The sequence below is a fragment of the Epinephelus fuscoguttatus genome, linkage group LG8, assembly GCF_011397635.1.
Source record: "Epinephelus fuscoguttatus linkage group LG8, E.fuscoguttatus.final_Chr_v1".
In the NCBI taxonomy this organism is placed as follows: domain Eukaryota; kingdom Metazoa; phylum Chordata; class Actinopteri; order Perciformes; family Serranidae; genus Epinephelus; species Epinephelus fuscoguttatus.
In genome coordinates this window covers 12,193,384-12,210,801 of record NC_064759.1, presented here as the reverse complement: position 1 = coordinate 12,210,801, position 17,418 = coordinate 12,193,384, and the positions used below count along the sequence as shown (strand labels likewise).

Here is a 17,418-nt window from a genome sequence, read left to right as displayed (position 1 = left end):
CGGTCAGTTCACTCGTTCACTATTGGATGTTTTCAGCTGGTTTATTTATTGTACTGCATGTGTTCCAGGCATTTATGTTTAGCAAAAGTGTCAGTTCTGTTCAATATGGTACAAACAGATTTGCTCCTTGGCTGAATTAAAGTCTTTCTAAATATGTTTATCCCATAATTATCTAATTAGTGTTTCCTAATTCAGTAGTCTGCTGCACAGTACAAAAATTCCACAAAGCTGGTGATTTTTTTCCCCACCATATGGTTGAAGTCCTTTCAGCATCACTTCACAGTCTTTCTCTTTTTGTTCTGACAACATAAATAAATAAATGCAGGTTGTTCATTGTGAGCCCGTTGAGGCTTCAGTGAGGTGCCAGGTAGTTAGCACAGCCACAGTGAGACACAGAAGTGTGGCGATTGAAAGTCTGTGTGCCGAGTTGCAGAAGGGGGTGTCGCAGCAGTGTTTGGTCATGACAAAGATGGTGTTGTTAGAGAAGAGTTCCACCGTGGTCTCCACACCGCACTCATCTGCTTTCACACAACCCAGAGTCTTAACGTCCAGAGTATCAGCTGTGGAGACAAGATGATGTTATTCAGTGTAACCTTTACACTACTTCTCATGCTTAGATATTAGTTAACAGTAGAAATACAGTCTTATTCAACACACCTGCCTTCCCTCGGCCCGTGTAGCAGTGCTCCCCTGCACTGCAGTTGGTTTCGGTTGTGTAGCAGGCATCCCAGAATCCAAGATCACAACGGAAACACTCTAGAAGCTCCTCTTCCTCAAATCCCATCGACTCCATGAGCTGCTCTGGTTGCTCCTTCTCCTCACCTGAGCCAGAGAAACAGGACACTTTGATATTGGCTACATCCACACCAATACATTTTTGTTTTATAACTTTATAACGTTTAAGCCTGGCGTCCACACTACTCTGGAGTTTTGGAACCCCTACAACTTTTAAAATCGCTGCTGACCCAGTTTTAGTTTGAAAACTCCAGGGCTGCTAGGTCTACATACCTTTCATGATAACATCCTTCTAGTCGGGGTACTTCCTTCCCATTGCAGTGGCTTCCTGCGGTTACGGCTAATGCTGCTGGTACCACTCTAATATGTCACAATGTAACAATTCCCAATCTGTTTTCCACCACCTTAACCCCATTCTGCTCATGATACTTTTAGTAACAGTTCCAGCTTGTTGTCAGTCCAAGCGAAGAAATCTCTGGTCTTACTTTGCGCCATCTCCGTGGTATTTTCTGTAACTGAGCAACCAACTGCAGACAGTAGAGTAGATAAACTGCATACCCAGTGTGCCCGAGGGGTCGTGTGATATGTTTTCAGTTGCTTTGAGGCTCATTTATTCTCTTTTACGTATGAAAATAGATACAGTCATTTCAAAAGATATGACCGTCACAGCCCACATACTTCCATGTGTCCTTCATGTTGGCATAGATGCATCTGTTAGATGGCACTCGAGGGTAGAGTCAAAAGTTTACAACAACAACAATCAAGGCAACAGTGGAGGAGGTTGTGATAATGTATCAGCCAGCATTGTAGAAGGCGGTTGTTTGTGAGGCCATCGGGACACGTGGATAGAGAATTCTTCTCACTGTATTACCAATTGCACAACTTTTTAAATGCCTTTGTCATGTCCTACAGTCATAGCTGACTTGGACTATGCTACACTGCCCACATGATTGTCAGTGGTCAGAAAATGTGCACAGATATGGACAAAATGAATATGGACAGAAAGCTCAGTCCAGGTCCATATACGTATCTGACATTAAGCACAAATGAGCCATTAAAGGGCCAGTGTGTAATATTTGGCATGGTTTATTGTCAGTCTGAAGGTATATGTTTATACAAGTGTATAATCGCTATAAAATAAAATTTGTTTGGTTTTCATAGCCTTATAGTTATACTTTTATATATATATAGCAAGGGCCTTGGTTTAGAGAGGTCGCCATCTTGCACCGCCATGTATGTACGGCAGACCGGGCGGACAATCCAGCCAGCCAGAGAACGCGTTTCGCGTCTATAAATGAACCAACGAAGACAGTGGAAGGAAGGAAGGAAGAAGGAGGAGGAAACAGCAGAGAGTGTTAGTAGTTCGTCGATAGAGAGTAGTGAAAAGTTTTTTTAGTTATAAAGTTTGCGAATGGACCACACTTACCACGCAACAGGAGAGAATGAACCCGAACCGTCATCTGCAAGGAAAAGAAGACGCAACTTCACTCCTTGTGATGCACTCTCTGCGGTGCTTTTCCTCCTGATGATATATCTCCCCACCGATGGTTAGCACTGAATCCCATTCTGTGCATTCAGCCTCTCTTCTCGCCCGCTCAGCATCAAACACATGGAGTTCCTCATCTGTATGCTCCAGCTCAAACAGGTATGGCTCTGGGTCTGTGTCCGCTACAAGAAACTCTTCCAAATCGTGTTCAAAGTCGTCATTGCAGCTACTATAGTCCGGAGATATTGCTAGGCTAAATAAACAGCTGAGCTCTGTTTACCAGCTACGCTGTCAGTCAGTGTGCGGGCTGGAGATTGAGCAGAGAGGGGAGGGGGGTCCCCACTCGGTATGGTAAACGAGTATGTGTGTAAAGTTATGAAGTGTGTGTGTGTTATGCTAGAAGAGTCAGAGTTTGGGACAGAGTCTTTTACCCCCTGCAGTGTTACCGGAGTTTCTGGAGTGCTCAAATAAATGGGCCTTTTTCCCGAACGCTCCTCTGGTCTCCTGCTCGTGAGGGATTCATTACAATATCGTAACATGGCTTAGATTTCTAAATAAACATTCACCTCGTCGCTAGATAGACCTACTCCTGAAAAACTCGTGCGCAAGGCTTTTTGTCCCTACGAGGCCGCCGTCATTTACCCGACGGGAGGGGTGAGCGAGTGAGACCTGCAATCTAGAATTTGACCACTGATGTCACTGTTTTCAACCCATTTTACACACTGGCCCTTTAACATGAACAGAGATATTTTTCTGAAACGGTACTGAAACACTTTTGTGTATGGAGTTTGTTTTCATTTTAAAACACAATTTAAAAGGAAAATGTCTCAGTGTGGATGTGGCCACAGTTAAGGTTTACTGGTATTAATTTTGAACGAACATGTTGCCAAAGGATACAGTGTCTAACAACGAGATAACTGAAAAAAAAACATCAACTTTAGTATCAAAATTATGTTGACTATAATAGGTAAAACTTTTTTAACCTACTTTTTTTGTGAATTGACATTTCTGTAAAGGTACATTATGCAGGATTGTCCCAAAAAACAATGAATAGACTCACAGAAGTAATCCAATGATCACTTATGACAAACTATGGTGTATTTATCTGCAGAGACTCTGCCCTCTGCCAGTATTTTTTTAATTTCCTTGCTTGTAACGTTTATGGGCGTGTACCCCCACAGCACTCAGGTGAGGTCAGGGCTCTTTAAAAAGGAACCAGACTGAAAGCAGCAGGCATTCAAGAGACACAACGCAGAGAAAAACACAAATATATTGAGGCGAAACACCAAAAGAGAGTGAATCTGGGGTTGGTTTTTACTTTCAGTTTTGCTGCTGAGCTTGTTTGCAAACAGTATCACACAATCCTGCGTAGTATACCTTTAAGCAGACAAGTCACACTGAGCTAGGAAGCTTTTTTTGCAAGAAAAGCAAGCGACAGCAGGATAAACCGTTACACAGACAATCAAGCTAAGAACAGAGAACACTTATTAACAGTTTAATGGATGAAAAACATTGAATTATTCAGATTTGGAGGCATTTACGTAATGTGTTGTTGGACACGTCTATTATTCAGGGGGTGCTGAGAGTGTGAAGGTGTTGGAGCGCTGTCGAAGGACATCAAGCCAAACTGATGATCCACATTCTGCTGAGCACTCGAGCATCTCAGAAATATTTTGTTTATTCTGCAGCAGTCTGGAATTTGTTTCTCTGAGTGGATGACTTGTGTGTTGCAGGGAGGGCTCCACGTCTTAGGGCAGCATCGTGTTTTTATTAACCAGACAGATACTGGAATTAATAGAAAGAGTTGGCAGCAGAACGCAGTGCAGGAGTGGGACAAATCCTTAGTTATTCCTAACACACTGTACTGCACAATCCCTCAAACTTGTGTCACACATTAGCTCTTGAAGTGCAGAGAGGCTTTTTCCTAAAGTAAGTGACTTATTGGCAGTGGGAAGTACGTGACTGAGCAGAAAGTTTTCTAACTGTTCATCAAATGTGGCTGTAAATCCCCTTAAAGTTCGACTCTTCATTTTAAGCTCATATTAAGTGTGCCATTATATATTCAAATAACTGTACGGACAGCATATTTGGATACAAAAACCTGATTACCCAGGTAGTTTTGGATGTCAGCGCATCGTTGTGTGAGATTTAGCTCTATAGAGGTCACTGTCAGAGTATATCCAGTTGCCAAAAGGTTGGCTTCAGTGTTGCTACAGGCTGCTGCTGTTGCTGGAAAAGGACTAATCCCCTCCTCGGGGCCATAAAATGAGTCTCAGTGAGAGTCACAATCCTTATCCCCTCTCATCTCGTTAGCTAGTGATGGCTTAGTGGAACGAGCAGACAAAAGAGTAGTGAGGTGGGGTTCATTGTGAGGAGAGCGCAGGCTGACTAAATTTGTACTCAGTCGCCAGTTTATTAGGTAAACCTAACCAGTGCAGTCTTATGCAACCATCTTGCAATAAATTCTCTCATCGTGATCATGTCATCATGCTCAGTTTGTAAGAGAGGTGTTGTGGACATTTGTGTAGTTGTAATATTTTCTTCACCCAATTTATATCGATGAGGGTAGATTAAACAGCAGCCACCAAAAACTGTTTTAACAAAAGCTGAATATTATAACCTGCATGAAGTTAGGAATTATTGCAGAGCTGTGATGCCTGATTGATTAGTCGATCGACAAAAAATGTAGCAACAACTATTCTGATAATAACTATCTTTTGAGTGTTTTTACCCCCAAATTTTGATGATCCCTGCAGCTTCTCAACTTTTTTTGTTGTCGTACATCGCAATAAATCGAATAGTTTGGAGTTTTAGGCAAAACTAGATATTAAAAGATGTCACCTTGGATTCTGGGAACTGGGATGGACTTATATATATTTATTGCACCTTGTTGTTATCTTAGACTTTTACATTTGCACAGCTGCTGCACATCAGTTTCCCTCGAGATAAATAAAGTTTTATCGTAGCCTATTGATCAAATGATAATAATGAAGAATAGGATGTGCAGATTAATCCATAATGATTGGTAGTTGCAGCTCTAATTCATTAAATTAAAGTGGGAGTTGTTGATATTTCACAAATCAAGAAGGCTAATAATTTGATATCAACATTAATTAAGTAAATTATTCATTATCTAATCACTCTTTACAGGGTAAAACGTTAAAGTTTTAGTCGTGAAATTGTCGAAGAACAGAAGACGATGTTTAACTACACCTACTGTGACCAGAGGCACTACGTCATCTTACCTCGAGCAGGTGTGAGCATCACAATGGCCAAAACACACAATATTAGTCCCTTCATTGTGAGCGGGATCCTTCTTCCATTGACTGCACCATGTGGACTGCTGAGGAGAGCCGATAGCAGAGCTAAAATTGGATTAGATCAGGAATACACCTGCTGTTTATCGTGCACTGATCACAGCTGCTCAGAGGCTGAAGATGATCAAACAACACAAGGTTTCAAGGGAAAGCTGCAAATTAGAAAACTCAGGAGCGGTGGAATGTGGCCACCAGAGAGATTTTATGTCTCCTTAAATGCCAGAAAAATGTCATTTGGTTTATTAGCTTGTTTTAACAGAGGATACACTGTGAATGTTACATATAAAACCTCAAAGTTTATCCCTCTGTTTTTATGAAATACTGAATGCCAGATGTGGACAAAGGTTAAAACTCCTTAGTGGTGGAAACATATCTCCATACAGCTGATGCGTCTCACTTTTATTACAAAGACTTCTTAACTGAATCCCACTTCCTGCTGTAACAGGTTAAGCATGTACGTTAAAAAACCACACACACACTTCTTTAAACTGGCATCTTCCTTATCCTCAGTCACACACATCTTTTATACCAAAAATTGTTGATCATAGCTCCTCTCTCTCTTAAGGAACAGAGAAATTGCTTGTGTCCTGAGTCAGCGCAGGGTTAAGCAGCTTACAGCCTCCCGTCCATCTGCTTAGATATGTATCGACAAACACATTCATCTCACAGAGGAGGGGATTCGATTCAGTTACATTCCCGATGCAGCAAAAAAGAACGTGCGGCGCTGAATTATGTAACAACACTCTGGCACACTCACACTCACTGATGCACACATGAGGACCCTCAAAGGTTTCTTGTATTCTGTCTGTCTGCAGTGCTGCAGCTGCACGTGTAGAGATCCTGAAATCCCCTCTGGTCAGTTTGGAGTCAGATTCAAAGGGGTTTTACATCTGAATTTAATCTCAACATCAGGATCGATGCCTGGTAGAACAAACAAGGCCTGTACATTAACATGACACAGGAGTAAATCTGTTCCTGGTGCTGACAGAGCTGAAATGATTAGTTGATTAATCATTTGAGTGATTTCTTAAGGAACAATATCGGTACCTTTGAGTTTTTGACTGGAAAAAACAATCAGTTTGAAGCAATTTAAAGACTTGTGATGACATTTTTCGCTATTTTTTTGACAACTTTATAATTATTTTGTAGGCTGCTGTTTGTGGTGATGGTGTTTATGTTTTTTAGCCTACCTTCACTGATATAAATGGGATGGACAACATAATAGAAACACTGTCAACTACAAACTGCAGCCTGCAAAATGACCACACAGTCGAATCCAAGAGCCTTGTTTGCAATTATTTCTTTAATGCAGTTAATGCCCTCCCGAATAATTAACTCCCGATTTCGAGATAACAAAGCTTGTTTTCTCATCATAGCAGGTTAATTCTCTATTCTTGGGAAAACAAAAAGCCAATTTCTCAAGTTAACGAGATAATTTGTCTTAAGAAAATGACTTTTATCTTCTCAAGATCACGGGAGAAGTGAGATCTTGAGAAAAAAGGTGTTTTCTAATTATAAAATTTCTCGTTATCTCGAGAAATCTGTCTTTTGTTTTCTCGAAAATCGACAGAGTAACACTTTGTCATGAGAAAAAAGCTACCTGCTACAGACAGAGCTGAAACGGATGGCTAATTAATCATTTGAATATTTTTTTTTAGCAATGGAAATGAAAAATAAAGATTTCTTGCTTTGATCTAAAAGTAAACTCTTAAGATTTTGGCTGTTCGGACAATGCAGTTATCTTGAAGTCATGAGTCATGAGCTCGTTTTCTCATGATAACGAGTTAAATTATGTAGATTCTCAAAAAAACAAAAGGCAGATAACGAGATAATTTATCTCTATAGATTTGAAAGTGAGCTGTCTTTTTTTGGTCTCGAGAAAAAGTGGTTTTCTCCTGATGAATTATCTGGTTATCTTGAGAAATCTACCTTTTGTTTTTATCCAGAATAGACACAGATTAACACACGCTTTGTTTTCTTTCTCCAGGTAATGGCAAGCACGGCTGTTTCCAGCTTCGGTACACTGACTGTTGATTTAGACTGCATTAGTTCAAACTGGCTGTACCTCATAAACTGGCAATTTATTGCAGACAAAAAGATTTGACAATAATCTTGAAAATAATCCGCAGATTAATCAGCACTAATCTTTGGTCGCCGCTCTAACATTCAGCATCGTTCTGTCTGAATGTAAATACATCAGAGCATCTCTCACAGCCAGAAGGACTCGTGTACGTGTGAGAGCAAGGAGAGAGCTGCTTTTCTGAGCAGTAAGTGTGAAGGAGGCTGCTTGCAGCTTGTTGCATGATTCAGTGAAAAATCAGACACATCTCCCTGTCGACCTGCTACTGAAATATACATTCAGCATCTTAAAACAGCATAATGTATGTACGTGTGCGTGAGAGTGAGATGAGTGCTCGTTTAAGTGAGTAAAATGTGCAGCTGGAAATTACTGTACACTTCAGTCTCGGTCGTCATCTGGATGGCAGGATCCCAGCATGGGCCTGAACAACAAGGAAATACTCTGCGGTGCTAAAGCACCTATAAAAACTTTCAGACTGATCCCCTGTGTAATTAGAGGCTGGAGGAGAAAATGCTGGCGATAATTAAAATCCTACCCCCTTTACCTCTCAAACATGCTCGCTTTAGCTTAATTGGACCCGGTAACATTTTACTCTGCATTGTTTTGCTCTGTTTTGCGGAAGCCAGGGATTGAGATGGAGGACGGGGTGTTTGAATAAAGCGTAGGAATCGGATGATGAAGTGAGAGGAGATGAAAGGTCGGGATGGTGGGAGAGAAAGCGACTCATAGGAGCGCTTTCTCAGCTAAGCTGCGTCAGGAATAACTCAGAACAGCCTCACCAGATTTTGCTTTTTTTTTGGTCAGTCAATGCTCTTTTCTTTCTTTCCACCATCTGATTGAAATTCTTTAAGATCTCGCTTCATCACACTCGAGAAAAGAATAAAACTGAGCAGCTGACAGTGTGATTTAAAAAAAAATGTTGAATTACAGTGAAAACTGGAGTCCACGCTCGCATGTGTACAAAGCAGCAGCTGGTATTTATAGCGTGGCTGTAGGTGTCGAGTGAGAGGAGTGTGGCCTCGTGTGCTTCTCTTGTTTATAGCGAGACACAATTTCCTCAGATAAAGAGTAGATTACAGTATGTGTGAGATTAGATAGAGACTCATTTCAAACCTAATCTGGCTCATCCTCTTAACAAAGCTCTCCAGCAAAGGAAATGTAGACCCTGCACCTCTGCATGTGTGTGTGTGTAAGAGAGAGGAGTGAGCGTCCATCTCTCAGTACGGCACCCAAATAAGTTTTCAGCAATCCTCCTCAGGTCCAAATATGGTCAAACAAGCAGTGGCTTTAGGGATTTGGGGCATGGTTGAGTTCAAAGACAACAAGATGGCGAGTTGACATCAGACGGCGTAGCTCCAATCTTTCAAACGTGGGTGAGTCAGAGAACGATGTAGGACAAAAACACCCTTCACAGACAGTGACTCAGAGCCACTGCGCCACTCGGAGGCACTAAAACATACCAACAAACATTTCACTTGTTTATTGAGGAATGCATAGTCTTGTCTTAAGTGTGTGTCTGCACGTGAAACTTCCAGATGAATCTCATCATGCATATTTTATGAGACAAGTTGAACCAGCGGGGGGTTCACTGTTGAGGAATGCCTGTTCGTATGTTGAAGTTAATTTCACTGGAGTTGCAAGAGTCTGAGTAGACGGAGTGAGAGATGGACGGGCAGGGGGAGGGAGGGTGAGGAGTTGGCTCCTGGTGGTGCAGAACTCGGGCCAGCAGGGTTGATCTTCCCTCCTTCTCCTCCTCCTCCTCCTCCTCTCCATCTCTACCTCCTGCATCCGTAGGAGGCGGCGGCGACGATGGCCTGCTGCTGGTGTTGTGCGTGTTCCTGTGAGGTGAAGGAAGTGGAGGATCACAGTTCTGGTTTGAGAGGGGGAGTGTGTGGGTCGGAGCCGCCCAGGATCCCTGCTCTCTATCTTTATGCTCCCACTGCTCCTGACAGCTGAAGCTGGGCTGATCTTGCGAATCCTCCCAGCCGTCTCCTCCTTTCAGATCCTCAAGGTCATCTCGCCTGAGGACTTCCAGATCCCGGTTCTCGTACAGCAGTGTGGCAGCACAGATGAAGATGAACAGGCCCACTCCCATGACCGCGGGCCCGGCCAGCTTCATCCTATCAATGTGGGTCTTACCTCGGCTGCCCACGACTGGCTTTGGTGCTGCAGATACGTAGCCGGCCACTGCAACAGCCATCCCCACCAAAACCACCATTACACCCAACAGCAGCCACACACCTGGCGCAGAGCTCAGGTGCAGCTTGGTCTTGAGGGCTTTGCCTTTCTTCAGGTGTCTCCTGCATGTTGGGAGGCAAGCGGGTGATGACTGGGAGGAGTGGGAGGAGGCGGGGCTGCAGACAGGACTGGCTTCTGTCATCCTCTGGCTTCACACTGGACAGAGAGAAGACGGGAAAGCAGAAATACAAGAATTAAGTAACCAAGTGTTGCATGCAGCACCAGAGGGAGAGCGCTGGGGGTGTTGGAGAGAAGATAGTTTGCTCTGCATTGCACACAACAGGAAATAGCTGCTTTAATAAGACATGTGGCAGAGTTAATGAGATGCCAACCTCTCTGCAGCTCCTCCAGTGTCTCTGTGGAGCCACACAGAGACTCTCTCCAGTCTCTCTACTCTACCCTGCAGCAGCTTCCCTGAACCCGGACTGAACTGCTATCAAACCGCTCACTCATCATCATGGGAATAAATACAAGTGACCCCTTTCAAGACCTTGTGATTTCACTTCACAGTCTCACTGCAGTCATGAAAACAGTCCCATTACTACGGTTATTGCTCCAACTGAACTCATGATTTCATTCCCCCCGGAGCGAGTGAACACAACGGGCGATTCAACAGGACGCACACGTTGGTGATAAATGCAGTTTTTTGAGTGCTTTTACGCATGCATCTTTCATGGTATATTTTGATTCACGTTGCGCTACAGCACTGTTGCTGCCCACAGTAATTCACCGCAGTTCACTGTCCGGTTACTTTAACGCAGTCCATGTATAATCAGATTGAGTACTTGCCTTGTTTTGGACGCAAATCCGAAGCAGAAACTGGCTCCTCGGCATCATCAAGACAAATACCCCTGAGTTGCGTTATTCCTCCCACTCCTGCGTGTGTTAAATCCAGACTTTCACCGTATTCCTCCTCACATGAAGACGGGTTTTTATGCGTTTCTTGACTGTGTGAGTCAGTGTGCAGCTCAACAGCGAGCACTGCGGAGCCTGAAATGAAGCTTTTATAGTAAATACCAATCTAACTAAAAGTGGTGCAAAGCCGCTCTGCCTCTCCGTGTCCTCGCTGCTTGTGCGCCTCTGCAGCCTGCCTGTGTTTTGATTTGTGTGTGTGTGTGTGTGTGTGTGTAGAGGAGGGGTCGTGGGAATCTGTGGCTGGTCCAGGCCAGTCCCACGGTGAGCCCAGTTATTCTTAGTGATCACCAGCCATCTATTTATCTCCTTGACAACAATACACTTGACATTTTTATTAATACTTTCAAACACATAATGTGCAGGTTTATTTTCAGACAGCAAATATGATTTCATTCAGTTCTGCATGGTCTGAAAATCACTTAGCAGATGCTTGAATTTTGCTTAAAGGGGGAACGCGGATTTTAAAGTCAGTTCAAAGTCTCGGGGAGTAACACTGCATCAGTGGAAAATAAAAAAAACGTTGTAAAAAGCCTTTTGTGGCTCCAGAGCACAGGCTGTAAAAGATAATGGACGTAGCCACCATGACGTCACCCACTGGTTTGTTGACTGCCATTTTGAAGCAAGAGTCAAGTAACAGCGCAGGGCTGTCAAGCCAATTTTACATAGTGGCCAAAAGTGGAACTTCACTGGTCTTGTTGGTCACGAGGTGCCATTGGGCCCCAAAATACTTTTCCCCATAGACTTACATTGTGATGGAGACGTTGTAAATAGTGGAGCACTTGTTTTTGAATGTCTCAGTCCAATAGCATTTTGAAAGTCCAGACGAGTCGCACATTACACAGTCAGTCATGTTTACAGAGGGCTATTATGGAAGTTAGCCGCTCAGTTGTGCTCGGCTGCCATACGTCTCTAGTGTGCTTGCTCTATGGGCCTCACAATATGAAAGATCTAGGTAATTTTTATACTGCATACATTGGGCTTTTTTGGCTCCATACGCCACTGAGCACCTTTTATAGGAATGAACAGGGGCACACCTCCAACACTGTATCCAGTTCTCTTTATAGATCTGTTTTTTGAAGTCTCGAATTCTGCATTTTAGCTGTTGCCATCTTGGATTTTTGGAGCCAGCAGTGACCACATTTGGACAAGAGTGTAGTGCTAACCCAAACCAACTAGCTTTGTTCGCATGGTACATTTACAGCCACGGTTAACTGTGATTATGCTAATGCTAACTTTTTCTAGAAAAAAAAGGCTTAAAAAAAATTAAAACAAATTGTATTTACCAGAAAAAACAGAACACAGACTCCTTAGCGGGTTTTTTAGTACAACCAAATGCTGAATGAGACTTATTTAGGCCTAACCAACGCTGTCATCTTGGTAGCCTCAAATCAGCCACAGCCCAAACATGCAACACTGTAAGCCTTAGTCAGATGTTACTGGGTGAGTTATATAAAAATCCATCCCCTCTACAGTTGTCATGATTATTGAAATTGGCTAGAGACTGAAACCATTTCTTGTACCAGGCTGTAAACATGTTTATTTCTGCTGTAAAGTTGAGCATTTTAACATGAGTGTCTATGGGGATTGACTCGCCTCTAGAGCCAGCCTCAAGGGGCCTTTCAAGGAACTGTATTTTTTGGCACTTCTGCATTTTTTAGCCCTGGAGGTTGCTGTTTGCTCCAGAGGGAACTGCATGATGACGCCTGCTAAATTACATAGAGTGGTGTCACTTAGTAGAGTCAGTGCTGTTGGGCCTGAAGACTACAAGTTTGACAGTGAAAAGGATTTGTGGATGGGGAGTTAGAAAGAGGGGAGCTCACCAGACCTTGGACTGTAGCCCGCTTTTCATCTCTGCCTGAGGCACGTGGCTCGAGGCTGCGTTACGCAACTACGGTTGCATTGCATTGCAGTTAATGCAGTTTTGACAAGAGAAGAAGAATGTGTGGAATGAAAAAAGACGACATCTCTGCGTCTTCTGCATCAATTTTTTATTATTTTAAACTGTCTGAGTCTGACAGTGGCAGTGTGGCATGGTGCATTATCCTGCTGGGGGGCCACTGCCACTGGGGAGTGCTGTTGCCATGAGGGGGGGTTCTTGGTCCGCAACAAAATAATCAAAGTTATTCACTTCACCTGTCAGTGGTTTTAATGTTTTGGCTTATCACTGTATATTTCAATTACTGCCTGGAGTGGACAATTCTTTTAAGTTGTAAAATCCATAGCAGTGCTCACAAAATGTGTGTGACATGGTTTCATTTACTACATTCTGGCTCACGTCTATCTGGGCCATTTTTGGTAGCCATGGCACAGTTTCAATGGCAACAGGTGTCACTTGGACCAGATTTGGGCCAACAGCTATGGCCCATACCACTTGTCCGCATTAATGTGACTTCCAGCTCGTTGCATAGAGAACAGGTGTAACAAATACACAGCATGGTGGTTTTAGGTTGAGCAGCAGCCAGCTGTTAGCCAGATACGGCCCACACAGCACTCTGGTTTGTTGCCTGTTTGCATGTGGGTCATCACATATAAGCAGTACACAACCAGCCAGTTTGAGGGTTGCAACCACATTGCAACATCCTGTCCCCAACAAATTTACAGAAAATGTGGGTCACAACACTGAGGTAGCTACAGTTCAATGTTTAGAGCTATCTGTTTAAACAAAACATACAGCTCTGGAGCTTCATGCCGATATGACTCTACGCACATACGCTCTGATGTTGACAGCTGAGTAAACCACCTCATCCATTTTTAATACAGATGAACATTCTGGGAAAAGTTAGTAAACTGACCTTGAGTTTGATTTTTTTCCTCAAACTAAATGTGGTGGAGGAAGTATTCGGATTATTTACTTTAGTAAATGTACCAAAACAACAATCTAAAAATACTCCATTGCAAGTAAAAGACCTGTATTCAAAATTTTACTCCAGTAAAAATACTTAAGTATTATTTAAATTTTCCTTTAAGTATCAAAAGTAAAAGAACTGCTTCTGCAGTGTGACTGATAAATTATCATATGACATCATTAGATTGTTAATACTGACGATGCATTACTGTGTTGGGAGCATTTTACTGTGTTTAGCTGCTGGGTTGGAGCTACTTTTAATTACTTTATATACACTCACTGGCCACTTTATTAGGTACACCTGTTCAAATGCTCATTAATGCAAATAGCTAATCTGCCAATCACATGGCAGCAACTCAGTGCATTAAGGCATGTAGACATGGTGAAGACGACCTGCTGAAGTTCAAACCGAGAAATGGTTGTTGGTGCCAGACAGGCCGGTCTGAGTATTTACTGGGATTTTCACACACAACCATCTCTAGGGTTTACAGAGGATGGTCCCAAAAAGAGAAAATATCCAGTGAGCAGCAGTTCTCTGGATGAAAATACCTTGTTGGTGCCAGAGGTCAGAAGAGAATGGCCAGACTGGTTCAAGATGATAGAAAGGCAACAGGAACTCAAATAACCACCCTTGTTTCCAGCACCTTGTTGAATCTATGCCACAAAGAATCAAGGCAGTTCTGAAAGCAAAAAAGGGGGCCAACATGGTACTATCAAGGTTCCCCTTATAAAGTGGCTGGTTAGTGTATAGTTAGGTGGTGAAGTCTAGTAGCTCTCAACCTAGAAGTCAGAGCCCATCTAAGGGGTCATATATTGAGGGGAGTTGTGAGATGATTAACTCTGCATTCATGTGGTGTCGGAAAAGTTGTAAACATTTGGAACAACAACTCGGAAAGTCAGTGAAAATCTTGGTAAACAGGAAGCTGAGTTGATGTCATATATGTTCGGTTGATTGGAATTACCTTTTTATTAATTCACATATGCATGTCAATTTTTGGTAAGGATGGAATAAGCTGCACCTTAATAAACTATCTTAATCTTCTTTTCTGGTGCAGAAGTCAGAGAAATGTCACAATGTGACAAAGGAAGACTCGCACACAGAGCAAAAGAAGATTCAGACTGAAGTCTGGATTTAAAAACTTGGTATTTTACATGTTGCAGGGCTGCACAGACAGTGAAAAAAATGTGCAAAAAGTGCATTTCGACCCATGTTTGACTTTCCTCAGTGCAAAATGGACTGAAACATTTGCACTTTATGCACATTTGCACATTATTCATCTGTCTGTGCAGCCCTGGAACATGTAAAATAGAGATTTTGGAAATCCAGCCTTCAGTCTGAATCTGTTTTTCTTCTGTGTGTGAGTCTTCCTTTGCTACATCGTCAGTTATTTGCTCACATGTAATTTGTAATATGGTATCAGATTGTAACCGTTAGTTGCTGTCCACGTAGAGCGACCTAGATTAAACAGTTGATTTAATCTTATAAATTGTGTTGTAAAGCGTGTACGATGTTACTTTCCACCTCTCACTTTGATGTTTAACTTTGAAGCCAACACGGACAAGATGTCCTTCAGTACAAGAGCTGTAAATTAAACTTTAAGAGCTACTTAATCTTCATTATAACTAAAGAAACTCCATCTGCTGCTGAAGTCTGTGATACTCTTAAAGCTCCAGAACAAAAGCTGTGGACCTTGAGTTGTTTTGTCAAACTACTGTACCTCAGAAATGCATTAAAGGGACAGTTCACCCCCAAATCAGACATACATATTTGTCCTCTTACCTGTAGTGCTGTTTATCAGTCTAGATTGTTTTGGTGTGAGTTGCTGAGTGTTGGCAGTATCGGCCACAGAGATGTCTGCCTTCTCTCCAGTATAATGGAACTAGATGGCACTTGGCTTGTGGTGCTCAAAGAAAAAACTCAGTTACCTGGTTACTCAAGATGGTCCACAGACCTTGACGTATGCAGTTTGAGTAGTATTGGACAGTTTGATAAGTAATCAGGGGGAATCTGAACTGGGGTTTGCTGTGTAGCCAGAGACATAGCACCTAATTCTGGGCTCCAGCAGCACGACCAGTGTCTCACTCAGTGCCAGCTGCATTTTGAGATGAATCCTAGTGCAGGGGCAGACTAAAACATTTTGCAGCTTTAAAGGGAAACTTCACCCTATTTCAAAATTCATACGTTATTCCTGTGGTCTCAGACAGTCCAAAAATATTAGAAAAATCGGCCAACTCTGCCAAAGCCAAAAGCTACAGTGCTAAAACTCAAATTTGTGATGTCATAGGTATCACGTCTAGAGTTGCTTCCAACTGGTCCAGCACCAGGGTCCAGATTTCTCCTTAGTCATTGGTTCAAAGTCCACACTTTAATGTATTTAGCATCATGCATGTGTAGCTGTCCATTAGTCACTCACTCTACAGCAGGAAACGGCACTTCAAAATAAAAGCTCTGTGCTGGAAATTTACTGTACTTAAACATAAAGTGTGTTTTTTACAAACTTGACATGTTAATGAGTCACTTGAGGTCCATTCAGAATGGACCCACGACCAACCAGTTAGGAACCACTGTTCTAGATGAGATTGATGTCAGAACTGAGAACACTATAACAGAATAAAGCTCATTTAAGTATTTAAAAAATCTTTCTTTGGGTCCACTATGGAGCAGACTATGGAGCAGCTCCAGACTTTACACATGATGACATCACAAGTTTAAGACGTACCTCTCTGGTGCCTGGCTTTGAGAGAGAGCAGCTCAACTTCACAAATATTGATTAAACTTCCCTAGGCCATGGGAATAATATATTAGAATTCTGAGGTGGTGTTCCCCTTTAAGCTTGAGAGGGTCCTCAGAGAGCTTCCACCATTTTGAACTGGATTGTTCAGACAGTTTTAATTTAGTTAAGGCCAGCACTTAGTTAAATTGCAAACAAAACCACTTTTTATTCCATGTTTTTCGAGGCCTCCCCTCCCTCCTGTTGGGGCCCTGTGTACTACATCGCTCCTGTCAACATTTAACACTTGAGGGCGTAGCTTGTGAGCTCTTCTTGCACTGGGCTGATGTGTTTCTTTGCCTTGTTCATCCATTATGGGACTGCGTGATTCATAGTGTTGCTGGGTATAAATCAACCTGTTTCTTCCTCTATGAAACTGACTCTGGAGTGTATATGCCTTAACGGCGTCTGAAACTGTTGTCTGAGGCTGGGGTTTTCTCCACAGTGGGATTTATTTCCTGTGTACTGAACTACACCCACCAACCGAATCACTGCATAGAAGGAAGTGTGCATCTACTGCTTGGACACCTAGTGAGGTAGCTACAGCTCGAGCACGAGCCTCTCGTCCATGAACAGATGCACACTTCCTTCTGTGCGCTGATACAGTTGGTGGGTGTAGTTTGGTTGAAAGAAATTATCTGTGGATTATCTTGAGTAAGCCGCTCCATCAGCTCTGGCTCTATGAAACTGAAGAGAAGGCAGACATGTCTACGGCCGATATCGCCAACACTCGGAAGCTCATGCCAGAAAAAATCTAGATTCATAAAAAGCCAGTAGGAGGGAGAATATTTTGGGGTGAACTGTTCCTTTAAGTACTTCCTGAGTGAACGTGTTTTCCACTTGCGTAAATAAATAAATAAAAACAGGTACAGATAAAGACCGCAGTTACACATTATCTGTGCGTGTGTGTGTGTGATGACTGAGGTTAAATGAGGACAGCAGACAGTGTGCATCTCATTTATTTTCACCCATTCACACATTTTCCATCAAACAGCCGCAGCTTGCCTTGGAGCCAAAAACAGCGTACCATT

At 42.6% G+C, this 17,418-nt stretch overlaps 2 protein-coding genes across 3 annotated transcripts; both read right to left on the bottom strand.

The window, feature by feature from the left end:
• Positions 1–28: 28 nt before the first annotated feature.
• On the bottom strand, positions 29–5,561 carry LOC125893299 (sperm acrosome membrane-associated protein 4-like). Of its 2 annotated transcripts, none has more exons than XM_049583884.1 (3): positions 5,467–5,561; positions 658–822; positions 29–560 (listed from the first exon to the last, which is right to left on the bottom strand). In XM_049583884.1, the coding sequence occupies exons 1-3, from the start codon at positions 5,519–5,521 to the stop codon at positions 331–333; spliced, it is 450 nt and encodes a 149-aa protein (XP_049439841.1). In that variant the 5' UTR covers positions 5,522–5,561; the 3' UTR covers positions 29–330. The 2 variants fall into 2 exon arrangements, with proteins under 2 accessions (XP_049439841.1, XP_049439842.1); XM_049583885.1 differs by lacking the exon at positions 5,467–5,561 and adding an exon at positions 1,009–2,078 and having other exon boundaries at positions 277–560.
• On the bottom strand, positions 3,229–12,197 carry LOC125893298 (transmembrane protein 200B). The gene is made up of 2 exons (XM_049583883.1): positions 10,646–12,197; positions 3,229–10,012 (listed from the first exon to the last, which is right to left on the bottom strand). Exon 2 carries the CDS (start codon positions 9,996–9,998, stop codon positions 9,204–9,206), a length of 795 nt encoding a protein of 264 aa, XP_049439840.1. The 5' UTR covers positions 9,999–10,012; positions 10,646–12,197; the 3' UTR covers positions 3,229–9,203.
• Between the last annotated feature and the right edge of the window lie 5,221 nt (positions 12,198–17,418).